Below are 19,318 nucleotides of genomic sequence, written 5' to 3'. Positions count from 1 at the left end.
ATTCGCCGACACTAATGACAAGCAATGCCAGCACCGCGAAGAACGAACCTATGGCTCGAATTGCAAAACGTCATCGGACCCGCAGGGAAATTTCCGCAATTCATCCGAACTGCCTTCTGGAGAAGCACTTTTAACTACCATGAACGAATGGTCTTAACAACTTTCGGCTACGTCAACGTCCTACACCCGGACCTTCTAATAAATGTGCTCCGACAACTGGGACCCTTACAAAGGAACCCAGGAGCCGAGACAAAAATACGTGCCCTGTACGACTATTGGGACGATCCAAGCCAGGGACAAATGTGAAGAACCAAGTACATTTCCTTCGATCTGACTATTGGCTGTATCACAGATCTCAACGGACTACCCAAAAAACGACCACAAAGCAACTAATTTAACAAGTAAGTACAAATAAATATTCTTTCTCTTACCATCACTGCACCCCCATGTTCCCTTCGCCTGTTGTAAGTAGATTTGTTTTCACACTATTTGTATTCGGAGTTAGAGGCTCAGGACACATGAAAATGATATAATATATAGAACACAAACAATTGCACAACTCAAACCCACGACACCACGTGCAAACTTGTCCATCGCCATATTTCTCTGCTTTCTTCTTTACTCCTCCGCCACGTATACCAATCATTTCATTCAGTGACGTTGCATCGAACATTTGAAAAACGCTACTCGTCAAAGTAAATAAACAAACTTCAAAACACAACGAGAGCGGAATACAGGCACGTCTTCTTCTCTTGTTAATAACTCATTAACTAATTAGAACTCAGTCTATTACCTACTTTTTAACATCCTAGATAGTCAATGAATAATTCCTAAAAGTACGGCGTTTCTCGTCCTTCCCTAAACGGGAAGTGCGGCTCCTTAACTACAACCGGGTATATTTCTCTAAACAGCAACTCTAATACTTCACAAGTTACAAGACACATATGTCAATGTTATGCCTATGTAATTTGTTGTTCTTGAACGTATCGGGTATTTTCACAAGTCAGACAAGCAAATTTAGAAGTCAGGTACTATAGTCGGTTTCTAGTTTTTAATCGAAGAATATAATGTCTATTGAGCGGCTTTGATAATGTCGCTAATATGCTAGGGGGCGTCATGTTGCTAGGGGTCATCTACACCTGCACATGTAGCAAGATGTTGCATACCTCAGCGTGATCGTAGCGCCGAATAAGTCTGCTTCCTCAAGATGTGTTGCCAGTCAGGAGACTTTTAAATTGCCTCAGTGATGTTCGTGCCTGGAGACAACATTTGAGTGGTTTCACACAGGCAAAAATCTTCAGTAAACTGGAAAATGAACCAAGTGTGACGACTGCGTCCAAGGAGTTTGACGTTGCATATTGCATTGTTTCACGCGCATGAAGAGCACTCTAAACCACAAGCAATGCTGTGCGAAGGAGAGGTGGTTTTCAATCATGTTCAACTACAGCAGAGAACGACCGCTGCATTGCGAAACAGACAAGAAGGTACCAACGCCAAATAGAGTGTGCAATTTCAGATACATCTAACTGGACTGCAAGTCGCCCCAATCTCATGCTCCACAGTTGCACGTCGACAGGATTGGGGTGGTATCCTTGTCCGACGGTCATTACGTTATATTTGGTTGACACTCGCATATCTACAGCATCGTTTGCGGTGGTGTCAAAAGCAACAAGACTGACCGAGGAGGAATGGGGTCACGTTCTCTTGTCCAATAAGAGCAGATTGAGTTTCGGTAATAATTCTAGAGATCAACTCGTCTAGCGAGAGGTTGGAACACAATGAACCTAGAAACATTACCAAACATGATCGTTTTAGTGGTCCGGTGTTCTTGTGTGGGGAGGCATAATGTCGCATGAGCATACCGACCTACACATTTTTAACGTGGTACACTTACCTGTACGAGTTATTCTGAAATGTATTTCTTCTGCACGTTCATGTTTTCAGAGGTGCGGTCGTCTCCAACTTCTTTATGAATGATAATATACGATTGCGTCAAACATCACAGGTAGCGGAATTCTTGGAACGAGATGATATTCGGAGAATAGACTGGCCTGCACGTTCCCCGATTTGAATATGCATCGCTTTCCGTGGTGATCACTCACCCTTTTAAGAATCATTTCACTTCTTCTGTAATGTGAAAGGGGCATCATGAATCTCAGTGCTTTCAGTTCAAGTTGCTGCCTCTGTGTAGGAGTGCAATATTTGCTCTAATGATTACGTGTTTCTTTCTGCTGTTTTCTCTACCATACTGTAGAATTTACTTCCTATGTATGGTATCTGAGAGTGACATAGCATGCGAAACTTATCGTCATCCTTAAGTTTGGCATCAGTGCAATACGGTAAAAAGCTAAAGAAATATTTTTGAATCATTTTTTGAAGCAATTTCCTATATGAAACTTTGAAACCAATGGATCTTGATAAGTTATTTTAAAACTACTGTGTAATAGTCACCCGGGCATAACTTCTGTTTCAACAACTGTAGTAGCTGTATGAGCTTGAAACCCATCATTTACTTTTGTGCATTTTGAGAAACGTAACCTTACAAAAAATGAATTGTATTCATGCTAATATCAAGTTATTTTGAGAAATACGCCAAAGATCAGATTGTGTGGGTTTACTAGTAAACCAATAATACTATATACAAAAATGTTCATCCTGTTTTGCCATTCTAGCAGTCAGAGAATTACTGAGCTTTCATTCACCCATCTGTTGTTCTCTGACATTTCACGATTAATGCAAGCCGTTTTTGAATTAGACATAAGTCTACATACGTATCTTTATGTGCTTCTTCAAGGCGCTTACTTCGTAACACAGTGCTTAAAACCAGTATGAATTAGTGATCATGTCTACACCAGTTTCGTTCTATGGAAATTCCACATTGGTATGTTATTCCGCTCGTGTGGTATTTTTATTCATTGTTCCCGAGCAAGTGAAAAAATAAATTTTGCAACAAATCACCTTGTACCAAGTGAAATTCCTAATATTTCCTTTTTAGTTTCGTGTGTCATTAAAAATTAAAGTGAAGTGTGAATTTTCAGTGTTTAAAAAAGATAAGATCGTGCCGTCACAATGTACGTCACAAACTTTTTGTATACACTTAAAAGAAAGACAATGTTTTTAAGTAGTAAATTCAATTAACAAGATCTAGTGTTTGTAGGTTTACTTAGGCAATCCGAATCATCACATTTGTCTCAGTAACATTGATAAAATTCGCGCTGAAATATATGTAAGTAGGTAGTAAATATGTAAGTGTATAAAACTTTTGTTCAAGAACTAAGTATACGCATCCCTTGTTTTCTCAACCTTAGTTGTAAGGGCACGCTATATATTAAACTAAAAAGAGTGAGATTTGATCTTATGTTCATCTCTGAGTAACTTATCTGCTAATCAATTAAAGAATTGCGGTTCCTCCGTGTCATCAATGCTTCGGAACACTAATTAATATCTTTAGTAAATTAAACCTCTTGCTCCAAACCTGTTAAAACCTAAGGCCGACCCGCTGATTTTGGCACTCATGCCTTAGGGTTCAGTGTGGTCAATACATCAGTTAATTTTTGTCCTTCAGTTATTTAAATAATATTTTATAAATGTATACGTATCTGATTATTTTCTAAATATATTTCATATTTATTTGTTTTTCTTAATGTTCAAGCACCACAAAACAAGTACGTATATAAGAATACTGTTTTCTGTTTATGTGTAATGTTGATATTGATTCTCTTCCTGATCTCTCTTCACTGTCACATTTTCTTTCACAGAACTTTTGTCTTGTTCTGTATATCTTCTTAATTTCTTTGTGCGCATACCGGGGCTCTGCACTCATCCGTATACGTTATACAGTCCTGCTTCCATACTTACCTTTCCCTAATCTCCTCCTACGTTTTTCAATAATAAGATAATCCATTTTTCATAGCTGTGTTCTATTCACGGCATCCTATTACTGTACTTCTTCTACAGCCCGATTCACGCAAAACCTAATTAACTTTCCACATCTGTTAATTTCTAAAGCAGTTTCTACTTAATTTTTGATAACCTTTTTGAGTTTTCGTATACCACGTATTTCATTTTTACATCTGCATCTTTCAATTCCTAGTCTGTAATTTGAAGCATCTTTATAAATTTTTCTCCTGGCCACGTTTTACGATTGAATATTTAATTTACGGTTGGATGTGCTAGTCGTATCACAATATTTCGGAGTAGCAAATATTATACCCGAAAAGTTGATCAGTTCCTTGGCTATCTCATTCCTTCAAAACTACGTTTATTAGACCTACGTTATTATTCTTCATTTTAACTCACAATGCATCAATCAATCAATATTTAGATATTCACAGTAAAAGCTGCTACACAGGAAACAACAACAACAACAACAAAAATGTGTGCGCGAAGTTTGTTCATGTTCATGATCTAGTAGCGTCGCTGAGAAATCGAAATAAATATAGCCTTGTTTTGATTTTACAAGTTTAATTAATGAGTTCAAAGCGAGTAGATGTATATTGTACGAGTAACACTAACAACTGAGATAAATTGTTCTTTCTTTTTGTGGTTACAAATTTTCATTAAGTAATAGCACATTATAAACATGTTTTGAAATAATTTTCTTTCATTTACACATTTCATTAATGTACATATTTATGGAAACAGCATTAAAAATACTGTTTTTGAAAGCAGAATATTGCACGTGTAGTACTTTAAAAGGAGACCGCTATGCGAATAAATGGGAAAATACATAGAAAGGTAAAGTTAGCAACACTGAATTTGAATGACTTCCGAGGCGAGATGTCTTACCACACTCTGTAAGGAAGACGTTCTTTAATGCGGGATTTGTATTCGATAGAAGAAACATGGGATTGTCTGCGTTTTGATTTTTTTTCATCGTAGAAAGAAAGAACATTTCAGCTGTGTCTCATGTTTCTAGTGTTACAGTTCTACTTCTAGAAATTCCGTTGCTATCGGAATTGCCATGAAACATGAGTTGTAGCCGCTGGTTGAATCAGATGTCCATTTCGTTTTCCTTTCTTTTTTTTTCTGTTTGAAGGAAATGTGGTTTTTGAATAATTTACTTAGTGCATTTGAGTAATAAAGTAAGTTGAATAGACCATTATGTTCTTGCTTCTATTGGATGCTTCAATGTGACAAAATATTTCTTCCCTCTTCACATGTGTGTCGGTGTGAATATATTCTATATCATCCTCTGACTATGAGTTATAAGGCTATATTCCTCCAACGTCCAAAATTTCAAATCGACTTTTTTAAAAAATATATGAGATCGTGTTAAGTTTAAAGCTTCTGGTATAATATAAGGTATAATATTGAATCATGTGTATATGTACATATATTGAATGATTCAGTGGCGTATACTGGTTTGGTGGCTTGGGCTACAACTAACCTTTATAACACCTGTAAATTATTATTATTATTATTATTATTATTATTATTATTATTATTATTATTATTATTATTATTATTATTATTATTATTATTATTATTATTATTATTAGGGTGGCTTCTACGTTATTATAGTCTACAAAATTGGGAAAAAGCTTACAACACACTTTCCTTTTATCAAGTAGATAAATATGATTTCTCTTCAATAGCAAGACTTATAGGGCCTTATGCAGAGTCGCTCTGACGCGTGATTAGTGTCATACTAAAGAGTTAGACTAACATATTTCCTGCAGTAGTCAAGCCTTTAATATGATGTTAATCATACGTCAAAACGACTCTGCATAAGACGGATATTATCTTATTAGTATTACGGAAAAACGATCGTATATTTCTACCTTTTCTATTCCATGGAGTAACCTACATTTTGCTTCGGATAGGTGGAAACCCTACTCAGCAGAGTAAAAGGAAACTGTTCGAGTAATAAAGAACGCTGAAATAGGTGATTAGCCAACGCAGGAGCCTCAGTCTGTAAGAGCCTGGGCAACGAAACAAAAATAATGAAACAAGTATTTATAACAGCTATGGCAACTACCGCAAAATACTATAAAACTACGGAACGAGGCTCAAGGTACCCGAGGCAATTCCCAGAGATCCCCAAAATCCCGTCATTTACTCGTATAATTTCCCTTTACTCTTCGCTGACGTCCAAGAAACCGATTTCCCTAGAAACAACTGCTGTTACCTGGTAGTCCGTTCGTACTCTGTAGGCGAAGGTGGAGCGAAGGGAAATGCGCTGATGCGGTTCTTGCTGTAGGGTAGCTAGAGACTGGTTTCTGCTGCGTTGTCATATCGAATAGCTCTTAAGTTAGCGAGACAGACTGCGTGCGAAGAAGGTAGTGGATCTTTATAAATACATATAGTTCTCAGAAACTTGCATCTTGACAAAAGATACTAAGGTATAAAATTATCAATTAAATTTAGTTTATATTATAATAGCTTTATTTTGTAATATCCTAGGGCTACCGCCACTAAGCCCGGTAGCCCACAAAATACGCTACTGGAATGATTCCTCCTGAAAATTAATAAATTCACATGCGGTTACCAACTAGCTGTATCCATAATTCTTTCTTTCTTTCTTATCTTTTTTTTTCTTTCTTTCTTTTTTTTTTTTTTTCGAGACAGTACACCTTAGTCATACTAATATACCGATCCAATATGATCGCCGGACAGGGTCTCTCAGTTCTGGGTGGCAGTTGAAGAAAAATAGGTGTTCTTCCAGCATCGTGAGGACAATTGGAGAACTTCTAAAAGAGATAGCTGGCTCCGGCCAAAAATATCAACAAGAACGGCCAATCATCAAATTTCAATGGTCGCGTGATTGGCTTAACCCAGGAATCATCCAACACATGGTCCACGACTTTCTCAAAAATGAAGTACTTAACATAAAATCCGATCATATGCAGTTTAAAATACCGCAGTACAGCTTACTCGCGAATGTCAATGAAATTGTTAATAGAGTTCGCGCTGTTCGGCGGATTGAAGACCCTTAACTTAAACCCTTCTACAATTCGTGCCTGGAAGTTTATTTTAGAGCACCAGTACAACAGATAAAAGAGAGTTAATAGCGGTCCGGTGTTGCTGATTGTTCGTAAATTGAAACAATAAATCTGCAGAGGCTAATATACACAATTACATTATAAAAGAAAGATGAATAAGACAGTATTCTACTTTCTAACCTGTACAGTGCAAAGTACCTGTACCCTGTAAATATACACTATTATACACCATGACCGTCCGCAGGGAAGACAAGGCGGCAGTTGCTTCCCCTTTAGATTTTCGAGGGGTGTTCAAATATGTCAGAACATACTAATTTACTCTTATATACTGTAGTGTTTAATATAGTTTATATTAAATACTAATTTGTTTTACTGTTGTTAATAAAGATAGTATTTAAATAGTTTTATATGATGTTTCATGTGTACCGCTTCATCAAAGTGTGTATGTGCTTCTGTTTCAGTCTTTTCCCTCCTCTTGGAATCGGCCTTTGACCCCCTAGGAATTGGTCTTTTCTTCCCCGCTCCAAGGAAAAATCTTGGAGATTTCCGTGTTATACAATAAGTTCAACTTTTTTAGTGTAAAATAAGATGTTCAATCTGAATTGCTGCTACAGATTTTGGCCTTGCTTTCGAAGCCCGTTAAATGGAGGTTCATAAAACCTTGGCATGATTCTATTCTTAAAACAAGTAAATTTCGTTTCACAGTGTGAAACTATGGTAGACTTCCAAACTATGGAAATGCAATACTCAAACTAGTAATAAATGTATTACTGACTGCAATAGATTAATGAGATAAAAGATAGAACCTGCTGCGTAGACTGAATCCATATCAGAAAGGAATTACTCGCTATGTCTTACTGTTTTAGTTCTATGGCGATAAAGTTGAAACCCGAAATCGTTAATTTGAACGAATTCCAGATAGAATGGATGGTTCAGGGAGAAGATAGAACATAATCTTGGGAAGCTGAATCGATTGCAAAAACTGCATCTTAATGTCTGAAACCATTTTTGCTCTACGGAAATCAGTATTGAAACTGTAAGTATGTACAAGTAAATTTCAACCACTTACGGTTTTGGTAGTGTATTGCGGCGAGTGATGGTATACACTCTTAAGACTCTAAATCAATTGCAGAAAACCGCTTGTAGCTATCTATTACCATTTTTGTTCTATGGCGATAAATGTTAATCACTTCCGAATCCAATAGAGGGATAAGGGGGATATAAAACCTACGATTGGGAAGCTAAATCAATTGCAAAAGACTGCATCTCTTATTGTTTTTCTTCTACGGAAATGAATATTTAAACCAGAAATAGAACTAACGTTCAACCACTTCTGGTTTTGATAGTGTGTTGCGGGTCGTGATGGTATATACTCTTGAGGCCAGGAATCGTTTGCAGAAAACTGCTTGTCGCTTTCTAATACCAGTTTTGTTCTTCTCAATAAATATTGAAATCGGAAATGGTTATTTCAAGCCACTTCCGGCTTGAATATAAGGTTAATGGAAGATATGGAATCTATTCTATTCTTGGTACCTGAATCAATTGTAGAAAATTGCATATTCGATATCGTTTTTCCTTTAGAAAAATCAGTATTGGAGCTGGAAGTTGTAAATGTCAACCACTTCTGGTTTTGATAGAGTGTTCGGGATAGTAATGGTACATTGCTTTAAAACTCTGAATTGTTAGCAAAAACCACTTTTGTTGTATGGCGATAAATGTTTAAACTGAAAGTTCTTAATTTGTATCACTTCCGGTTTGAATAGAGGATTAATGGAAGATATGGAATCTATTCTATTCTTGGGACCTGAATCAATTGTAGAAAATTGCATATTCGATATCGTTTTTCCTTTAGAAAAATCAGTATTGGAGCTGGAAGTTGTAAATGTCAACCACTTCTGGTTTTGATAGAGTGTTCGGGATAGTAATAGTACATTGCTTTAAAACTCTGAATTGTTAGCAAAAACCACTTTTGTTGTATGGCGATAAATGTTTAAACTGAAAGTTCTTAATTTGTATCACTTCCGGTTTGAATAGAGGATTAATGGAAGATATGGAATCTATTCTATTCTTGGGACCTGAATCAATTGTAGAAAATTGCATATTCGATATCGTTTTTCCTTTAGAAAAATCAGTATTGGAGCTGGAAGTTGTAAATGTCAACCACTTCTGGTTTTGATAGAGTGTTCGGGATAGTAATAGTACATTGCTTTAAAACTCTGAATTGTTAGCAAAAACCACTTTTGTTGTATGGCGATAAATGTTTAAACTGAAAGTTCTTAATTTGTATCACTTCCGGTTTGAATAGAGGATTAATGGAAGATATGGAATCTATTCTATTCTTGGGACCTGAATCAATTGTAGAAAATTGCATATTCGATATCGTTTTTCCTTTAGAAAAATCAGTATTGGAGCTGGAAGTTGTAAATGTCAACCACTTCTGGTTTTGATAGAGTGTTCGGGATAGTAATGGTACATTGCTTTAAAACTCTGAATTGTTAGCAAAAACCACTTTTGTTGTATGGCGATAAATGTTTAAACTGAAAGTTCTTAATTTGTATCACTTCCGGTTTGAATAGAGGATTAATGGAAGATATGGAATCTATTCTATTCTTGGGACCTGAATCAATTGTAGAAAATTGCATATTCGATATCGTTTTTCCTTTAGAAAAATCAGTATTGGAGCTGGAAGTTGTAAATGTCAACCACTTCTGGTTTTGATAGAGTGTTCGGGATAGTAATGGTACATTGCTTTAAAACTCTGAATTGTTAGCAAAAACCACTTTTGTTGTATGGCGATAAATGTTTAAACTGAAAGTTCTTAATTTGTATCACTTCCGGTTTGAATAGAGGATTAATGGAAGATATGGAATCTATTCTATTCTTGGGACCTGAATCAATTGTAGAAAATTGCATATTCGATATCGTTTTTCCTTTAGAAAAATCAGTATTGGAGCTGGAAGTTGTAAATGTCAACCACTTCTGGTTTTGATAGAGTGTTCGGGATAGTAATGGTACATTGCTTTAAAACTCTGAATTGTTAGCAGAAACCACTTTTGTTGTATGGCGATAAATGTTTAAACTGAAAGTTCTTAATTTGTATCACTTCCGGTTTGAATAGAGGGTTAATGAAGAAGATGGAAACTATTCCTGGGACAATATATCGATTGCAAAAAGGCCATCTTAATAACGTTTACCGTTTTTGGTCTACTTAAATCAATATTGAAACCGGAACTAATAGTAAATTTGAACCTATTTCGGTTTCGGAGAGTGTTGTGTATAGTAATGATGTGATGTTTGGTGACGCTAAATCGTTTATAAAAAACTGCTTCTCGATACCTCTTACCCTTTTTGCTGTGATTCCTGTCGACAAACGGACGGATGGATAGACAGACAAAGTAATTCTAAAGCTTCCGACATTATGATAGAATAATTTGGAAGTCTAACAAATATCGTAGTCAGAAAAGTTAAAAATGAATTATTAATTATGGAACTGCCGTATTATACCGTAATTTCGAACTCTGCATACACAGTGAAAATGATGGTGTTAATTGAACACACTAGCTCTGTGTTCTCTGTGTTACCCGAATTGTTAAATTTTAACACACCCCGTTATTACTTCCACTCCCTCGAACTTTGAAGTATTACACTGTAGTTGTAAAATCCGTTTTTTTTTTTTTTTTTGTAGCACACCAGAAGCGGTTTCTGTCTATACTCAAATTCGTATGTGCACAACAGCATTAACTTAATGGAATATCTCTCTTCAAAAAAAAAAAAAAAAAAAAAAAAAAAAAAAAAAAAAAAACGTAGTAAATCTATATTATAAAAGAGAACGTACAAATCCTTTGTTCCCTCATCACGCTAATACGGCTGAACCAATTTCTTTTATTTTTGGGGGGTTATTAGGATTTGGACCCTAGATGGTTTTTATCATATCACTTTAATTTTTAATTACCAGTGTCTTGAGATAATTGACCATTCAAGTGTCCATACGTACAAATCCTTTGTTATTAGTTCATCATAGGTAAAAATAAACGTATTTATATGCAACCCGCATGACCGTGTCACTCGGCGGGTTAACATAAATGACAGGCGCTATAATGTTAACATTTACTGCAATTTGAAAGCGAAAAAGTAAAAATTATCTAAGTAACAAAGTTTATTGCGTTCCGGGGTGACCGCAGCGAAGCGGGTCACTCGGCGGGTTAACATAAATGACAGGCGCTATAATGTTAACATTTACTGCAATTTGAAAGCGAAAAAGTAAAAATTATCTAAGTAACAAAGTTTATTGCGTTCCGGGGTGACCGCAGCGAAGCGGGGTGAACGCTGCTAGTGCTGTATAAATTTTTAAATTCTTCACCCGATTTCCAAAACCGTTTTAGATCATAAACTGCTGGTTAGACTGAATTCTCAATTTTCCATTAGTATTACACGTTACCTTCGAAATGACAGGTATGTAGCCACTAAAGTAGCTTATAAGTACGTTTTGATATGAAAATATAGACATGTTATTATTGAGGACGATTTGACTAAGTTGAAAAATCGTATACTAATTTTTGAAAAATTAAAGGCACCTACAATGTCTATTAAATGGGAGATTATGACACCTCTGGAATTCTACCATTAATATTCAGACTTAAAATTTTGTAAATTCACATTTAAAACGTCGTGTTGACTATAAGTTTTGCTTTAATGAAATATCAAATGTGGCACCTAGCACCGAATTTTCTGAAGTATTGTTAAAATCACTACGTAAGAAGAAAAGAAAGAGTATTTAATTATAGACGTAAGAACTGTAGATATGTGGAGTGAGAACGTACAAGTTTCACGTATTTGTGAGTCTGCTCAATTAAAACATTTTAAATATCTCTGCTTTAGCTTCTTCACTTCTTCTTCTTCTTCTTTTTTTTTTTAAATGGTTGAATCTATTAGCTCCTCTGCATTGGCTGTTGATGTCGCAGAAATTGTGCATGTGTCTCATCGCAGAGGACGTGACTTGTATTACTTAAGCTGACCGTCAGCACAGTCCCTCTCATTCCGTACTACGAGTAGTGGCCAAATGGACGTGCTACGCCGTGAAAGAGCAGTAGGTTGGGCTGGCTTTTAAGAGAAGCAGCTCTGCGTGTGCTGATTGTAATTACCATACACAGGCTGTCATTAACGAGTGATTTTCTTTCTCTTTCCAGGTACAGCCAAAGGATGAAACTGGGAGGAAGAGCTTCTAGTATATTGCCGTTACTTGTTTTGTTAAGTCTTCAGTGCCATGGTAAGTTACTGCATGAGATGACTTAATTTGAAGCTATGGAGCATAAAATACACGGTGCATGCCATAATGAAAAGATGATGGTATAATTAGTTTCCAAAAGTGCAGAATGATGTTACTGTAGGAATCAAGACGGAATATAGTTCCTCAGAGTATTTATAAATTTTGTGGTAGCGTTCCTTCATTTTCTTCTTTGCTTTTTTTAATCCTACAAGCCAGTTGCTTCTTAATGTCATACTGCAGACAAACATTGTAATCCTATAGACAATAACGGTTGTTGTTTTAAAGACATAATGAATTAATGTTTGTCTTCTTCTTGAACAACTTGATATATAATTTGATATATTGATTTCTTCAAGCAAAGAAATATTATTTTTATGAGATCTTGATTTCAATGATGAGTTTGTAATTTTCCACCAGTGTGCATTCAACAAATCACTGTCTCCCTTCTTTATAATTTGTTTCCTGCTTTGATCACTAATAAATTTGCGACTTCTATGTAGTAACGTTGCCAGAAAGTTTTTCACGTGGGACGTAACATATATCTTCTTAAGTACACAATAAATCTTTTATTACTCAAAATAAAATAGGACATGTAATTGAACCTTTAAACATTTATTTTAGAGACCGGATGCTTAGGCATAAAAACATGGAAAATAGTCATTTATAATTTGAGAAATAGCCATTAAAGCTTAACTCGAAATAATGAAGATGTATATTCGATGATAAACAAAAATTCAAAACTGATAATATAGAAACATGCTGATCGTTGTTTGTACAGAACATTCTTTCTTTAAAGACATGAAATTAGTTTCATGAAATCCAATAATTATTTATAGCATATTATCACTATATACATCACTCCATTTCACACATGGGACCGAAGAAAGATATTAATGGTGAATTTTGAATGAGTAGATACATTATTAAATATATTTTAATATATTTTGACAGTAAGCGACAAGAAATGTAAATTAAGATTCCATGTGATAATAAAGTATTTCTTCAAGTTATCAATCGATAAGTGTTTCTGAAGATCTTAATTATGGTTTCGGTTTTGGTGGATTTTTTCTATTTCATTTTTCCCCTGTTGTACGTTCCTTTCGAAAATTTGTTTCATATGGTCCAATTCCGTACTGATTAGCTCCTGAAGTCAGTCTACTATCGAATAAGTTAATTTTCTCTTCCAAGTGTTCTTCCACTTGTTGAGATTTACTTATTTAATTTATTAGGTTGCTTTGAAATAGTTCTAGTGAATCTTGAATGTGACTAGATACGTTGTTCGGAAAAATCAAAATATAAAATGCCTGTAAAATGTTCCGATATATAATCTTCGGCTATATTCTGTCACAAGAGATTCCTTTTCAGAATCCAAATGTACTAGTGAGCCAACATATAGGGGCTCAACATTTTGGTAACGCTGTTCTATTTCCGCTTTTCCGCTAGCCTAGAAACTCCTAGTATGTTAGCCACTTAGGTTGATGCCAAGAGTGTAGATGTAAATCTAATAGGTTTTTATGCTCGCATCGCATCCCATAGCTTCATACAACTTCACGGTAATTTTTAACTTGTAATTTTAACAGCAACAGTAATAAATAAAATTGTAGATGATCTCAAATGCTAGCAATACCTTTCTTTCAATTTTATTAAGCCCTTTAATGTACTTTTTATCATGGAACAGTTCCCTGATCTAACATTGTGACCTCACAAAAATGTTCATTTTGAGTTTATTAATTCTGGGATTTATTTTCCCTCAGAGATCCGCATCCTTGTCCATTTTTTTTCTTTTTTATAATTTCGACTTTGCTGCATTAGCTTATTTTTATAAATGCGACAGGTATATTTGAATATGCCCTTTCTTTCTATTTTACTTAGAAAATCAGTGTTGGGAGTTACTGTTATACATACTACGTAGGTATATAGAGTGAACCATGGAGAAATGAAAAACTATAGACAATACGAATATTCTCGATCGTAACACTGTGGGTGATGAAAAATAGTCCGATCACAAATTCGGGTTCAGTGTAAAAGTAACACGTAAAAGCCAATTTTATCCGTGAAATTAAATCCCTGTTGACCAATGGAATTTTCTCACACTTTCTATTACTTATAGTTCTGAAAGGGAAGAATTTTCAACGAATTTTTATTAGATTTTTTTTCTTTTTCGTTATTTTGATGAAACGTATATGTAGTTTATTTCCTACATGATTTCTTTCAATTCGCTGCATATATGAAAGAAGACAAAAATTCGGTGTGAATCCATTTTACGAAATTATGCACTAAAGAGAAACAGATATTCTTGTATATGCGGAGGGAGAAGAACGTTAACAATATAAAAATTTATACGTCTGTCGCAAATTGGTTTTAGTTCTGGTGGATCAGATATTTAACTGTTAATTGGAAACTACTCCAGCAAATTTAAATAAATTTCGTCAGATATTCACAATATACGGAAAACCTATTCCCGTAATAAACATATAACATTTACATTATATATATTATTGTCGGAGATTGTTTACGTTTGCCAAAGATAATAGTTTCTATGAGTACATTGAAAAAATGAATTATTCCTTCCGAAGCTATAATGTCCCTTGGGAAATAAGTACTCTTATCATTCTCTTCACGTGGGAAATATTACATGGATGGTCTCTCACGAAAGGATGCATAGATTCGACACTCTATTATTAAATTAAGTTGACTAATTCGTATAACGATTTTCTTTTCATTTGTTTCTGGTGAAGAATAAATTTAAGTTTTTCATTCATAGAAATTCCAACATCACTTACTTTGATACTACTTATTTCAGCCTTTACGTGGAAAAAACATTATATGCATTCTTTTAATAATACCTACTGCAACGCGTGGGAAATACATGTATCCACTAAAATAAATTTTGAAATTATGCTTAATGAAGAGAAGTTTGCTTCTTAATAATGGATCTTGAAAATAAAAAAAGGAACAAGTGAGTTTTGCTTCACGTTGTGAAACTTTCTTAAACTTCCAAACTGTGAGAATTCAATGTCAAAACCGGAAGTAGTACATTTACCACTTCCGGTTTTGATAGAGTGAAATGGCGTAGATGGAACATATCCTGGAAATACTGAATCCATATAGGAAAACCAATCCTCCCTCTTTTACCATTTTTGCTCTGATACCTGTCAATAGCCGGATAGTTATTCTATAAGATCTCTACGTGTGCATAAACAATCTAGAAATTGATGCTACACACCGGGAACTTTAGAGTGTTAGAGTAAGCGTTGTAGAAAAAACAATGAGTCGTTCGTCGGCCACTGAATAATAAATTCAGAATGTGAATTCTGAGCAAACGATTTTTCAGATTGGCATATATTGACCCGTCAAATTTCTGAGATTTTCTATTGCTTTTCATAAATCGTTTCTAGGAAGTCCTAAGGGCACGGTGCCTCAGTGGAAGAGCGTTCACTTCTGGTGCATAGGGTCCCTGGTTCTATCCCAGCTCACCTTACGTGGTCTTTGTGCTGGCAAAACACCGTGTTCGTACGTTTTCTTGGGGTTCTCCCGTTTCCTCTCACTGTATTCGTTTCACTATCGCATCATTACACGTTTAGCCTAGTCGGCATAATGGTGGGACGTAAAACTGAAAGATTTTGTCTCATTTCATTTGTTCGTTTCCCTCCCTTGGTCTAACGCCGAAATTGAGCATTTATTTAGTCAAATCAACGCAATGAAAACAAAGAAAGAGAATAGATGAGCTTGGAAACACACTCAATGCAGTCATGACGATCCGTGAGGGTCTACAGAGAAATAAGAAGTGTTGTAATGATTATGACCTGCCGAAAGAAGTATTACTAAAAATTGGGACAATGACAGCCAATACAATCAATTTACAATCCAAAGATGGTTGTAGGGATTTCAATTTTTATTTTTGCTACACTGTTAACTTTTTAAATAATATTCTCATAATTTGTTGCCAATTTAGTGCATTAATAATATTTATTCAATCTTTTCAATTTTCCATTTATTTCAGTTAGTTAGTCAAGTTTTGATTTGACTAGCTTATATTTGGACGTAGCAATACTAATGATGAATTTTGTTACTCTTGAAATCCATAGGCTAAGGAAATCTGATCATCATATCATTTTAGTATTTTCGTTTTCTGAATACTCGATTTCTTTAATTGGGATAAATATTTTCAAAATTATTTACTAAGAACATTCTATGATTATTAAAAATGAGCGGATTATATTCAAAGTCTTTTCTATGCTTACTTTTCCTTTTCCTTTTCCTTTTGTATGTTTTAATGTTAACATTGCTATAGCCGTATGAACCCCTGATTCGAGGAATGTTTGAGGTTGAGATTAGTTAGTTGATAGCGATTGCAAAGGGAAGTTAGTTGTAGTTAAAGTCCGTTGTGGAATGTATTTAGCAGTTTACTAATTTTATCAGAAGGTATGTTTGGCAACTGAAGTATAATTAATGAAGCAGAAACAAGTATTGAACTGAATTTGCTGAAGAGAAACTATTAAACAATTTAGAAAAATATCTTAAGTGAAAGAGCACTTATTTCATCGGTGATTTAACTTGTTGATCTGTTTGTTGATTGATAAATCTTGAGTATTACCATAAACTGAATCCTTACTTTGGTTTACCATGTTTGAGGATTCTTTAAAACCAAGTTAGAACTAAATATAACATTTTGGTAGTTTCAATATTATATACAGTTGAAATTACTTTTAGTGGCAGAAAAAGTTGAAATTTTTAAAGCATGGCAAAGGCAACTAACATGATTTGTGGCTAGTTTTGTCTTAGTTCCTCCTTTCACTGAGTAAAATGACTGTATTTCCGATCACTGCACAATATTTTACTACTTAATTAAATTATTAATTTTTTGGCAAAGAGTCTTGGTGAACAAAAATGTAATTTTAGCTTTTAATTCAATGACTTTAAATTCACAATAGTGAAAAAATTCTTCAATCCAGTTTTGTTCTGTACGATATTACTCATTATCGCACAGATAGTCACAGAAATCAATGGAACAGTAGAGTTTAATAGGTATTTTTATTTTATATAAAACAATTCTTTACTGGTGTTTACAAAACTAATTATCACGAATATTTAGATCTAATTACCTTCCTATTTTGATTCTGGTACAGATGCATGCTCAGTAGTCCAGGAAAAATTAGTTAAATTATGTTTTAATGATATGTGTGTTTAATTATGAGAGGTGGAAAATGTGAATTATGGAATACGAATAGCAGACGAAATTTCTGTTTATGAACATTCTCTAGTGATGCATCACGAGTTCACAACCAAGAATAATGTTGAAATGTATTGAACAAACAAAATCGCTGATATAAATATTCATAGGACATATCTTTTCTGCAAAATAGGTATATTCATAAAACAATCTGTATGAAAGAGGTGAGTTGGATTGGAGCATTCATTTACAAAAATAGAATGTGACTTAAATTATCTTCTTTCGTTGGTTCTTGTCTATTAACGACCGTAGATAAACCAACAGGAGAAAGAAAAAACGCGAAGATATGAATTGGCTTGCATAGGATACTAATGTGATGCTATTTTCTTGGTTGTTGCAGTTTTAAGGTTTTAATACCACGTATTAACTGTCTGTAACACTGAAATTAAAACATGAAAATGGTTTGGTGCCGTTAAAATAAAGAAATAGCCGACGCGAACTGAATAACCGAGGTGGAGTCTGTGATCATTCTTGTTGTGTTATGAACAGTTGTATAGTCGCCTTCTGAATAGTTGTATTCTTTGGATTAATGTTACCGAAGCAGCGTCGTGGAGAACAAAGTGTGAGCATTGAAACTCGTGTATTGAATTGTCACTTTGAAAGTTCATCTCGACGGTAGCAGACGTTGTAATTAAGCTTTCCAAAATTACTTTCAATTCATTGTAAGAAAATGAAAATGAAATCTTTGAGTTTTACGTTCCACGGTTATGCCAGTTATGCTAGTGGAGACAGTGATGATAAGAAGTGAATGAAATGGTGGAATGAAGAAAGTGGGAGGAAACGGGAAAACCCGAAAAAACCCATGAGCACGGTGTTTATCCACCACAAGGTCCACACAGCGTGAGCAGGGATCGAACCAGGGGCCCCAAGCACCGGAAGTGAACGCTCTACCATTGAGCCACCAGTATGACATGAAATAAGACTAAATTACGCCTGATTTCCCTGAAAATTACGATTAACGTCGATTATTAAAAGAATCGATCGTTAAGATATAAATGGATGTAAACGTAAAATAACTTTCCTACGCAATAATCTTTGAAATACCTTAATTCAGAAGCTCCTAATTTTGTTAGCAGTTCTATTTAAAACGTCGCTGAATTTATAAGAAATCAATTTCCAAATATACCAGCTACTATAACAACATACATATCGAACATTCTTGCACCAAGTTAGACACATTACTAAGACAACAATCCAATTATAACAAATGAAATATTCATTATTTATTGGTAATATAAACTCTTAATAACAATAATATTGAAACATTTAAGTATACTATAAAATATAACATTTATTGTGGTAGTATACTGTACATACTTCCTTGATATATAATATGCTGACGAACTCTTGCACTAATACATGAAACTTAAAAGACTATAAATAATAATAATGAAATAATATGTAAGCACCTCCACCATAATTTTCAGCTTATTTAAGCATGTGTAACTTATGCATTTGTAGGAAACACACACGACTGGGATGTCCGCACCTTGTATTTTTAACCCAATGAAACGACTTCAAAGTAAATAAAAGTGAGTGGTATGAGCTCTATTATTTGCAATCATAAATTGAGGGTAAAATCTAAAAAATTTTGCTGCATTGTGATTTTAAGTAATACTTCAAGGATTAAATCGCGAAATTATAATTACCATTCGCAAAAAATTGTCAAGTGCCACACTGTTTAGAACTTGAGAAAATTACTTTCCGTTTAGCAGCAGTCATTGAAAAAATAATAGAAATAAGACCATGGTGCAAAGTTAGACATTATTTAATCTTGATAGATTCAAAGCAGTATCCTAATCACAACAGTATGAGTACACTTTTTTTTTACTGGAAGGGCTTAACCAGAAGTATTATATACATCAATCTTGCACT

The 19,318-nt window shown here is 34.6% G+C and overlaps 1 protein-coding gene across 2 annotated transcripts in view; it reads left to right on the top strand.

The window, feature by feature from the left end:
- Positions 1-19,318, top strand: part of Cad87A (cadherin 87A) — an 890,323-nt gene that overhangs the window by 235,317 nt on the left and 635,688 nt on the right. For both annotated transcript variants that reach the window (XM_081726161.1, XM_081726156.1), the window contains exon 2: positions 12,131-12,210. In XM_081726161.1, the coding sequence (XP_081582287.1) occupies positions 12,144-12,210 (67 nt within the window). In that variant the 5' untranslated portion in view covers positions 12,131-12,143. The remainder of the gene's footprint in view (positions 1-12,130; positions 12,211-19,318) is intronic.

The sequence above is a fragment of the Thermobia domestica genome, chromosome 1 (genome assembly GCF_964235325.1).
Source record: "Thermobia domestica chromosome 1, izTheDome1.hap1.1, whole genome shotgun sequence".
In the NCBI taxonomy this organism is placed as follows: domain Eukaryota; kingdom Metazoa; phylum Arthropoda; class Insecta; order Zygentoma; family Lepismatidae; genus Thermobia; species Thermobia domestica.
The sequence above is the reverse complement of the archived record's forward strand: the minus strand, read 5'-3'. Positions and strand labels throughout refer to the sequence as shown.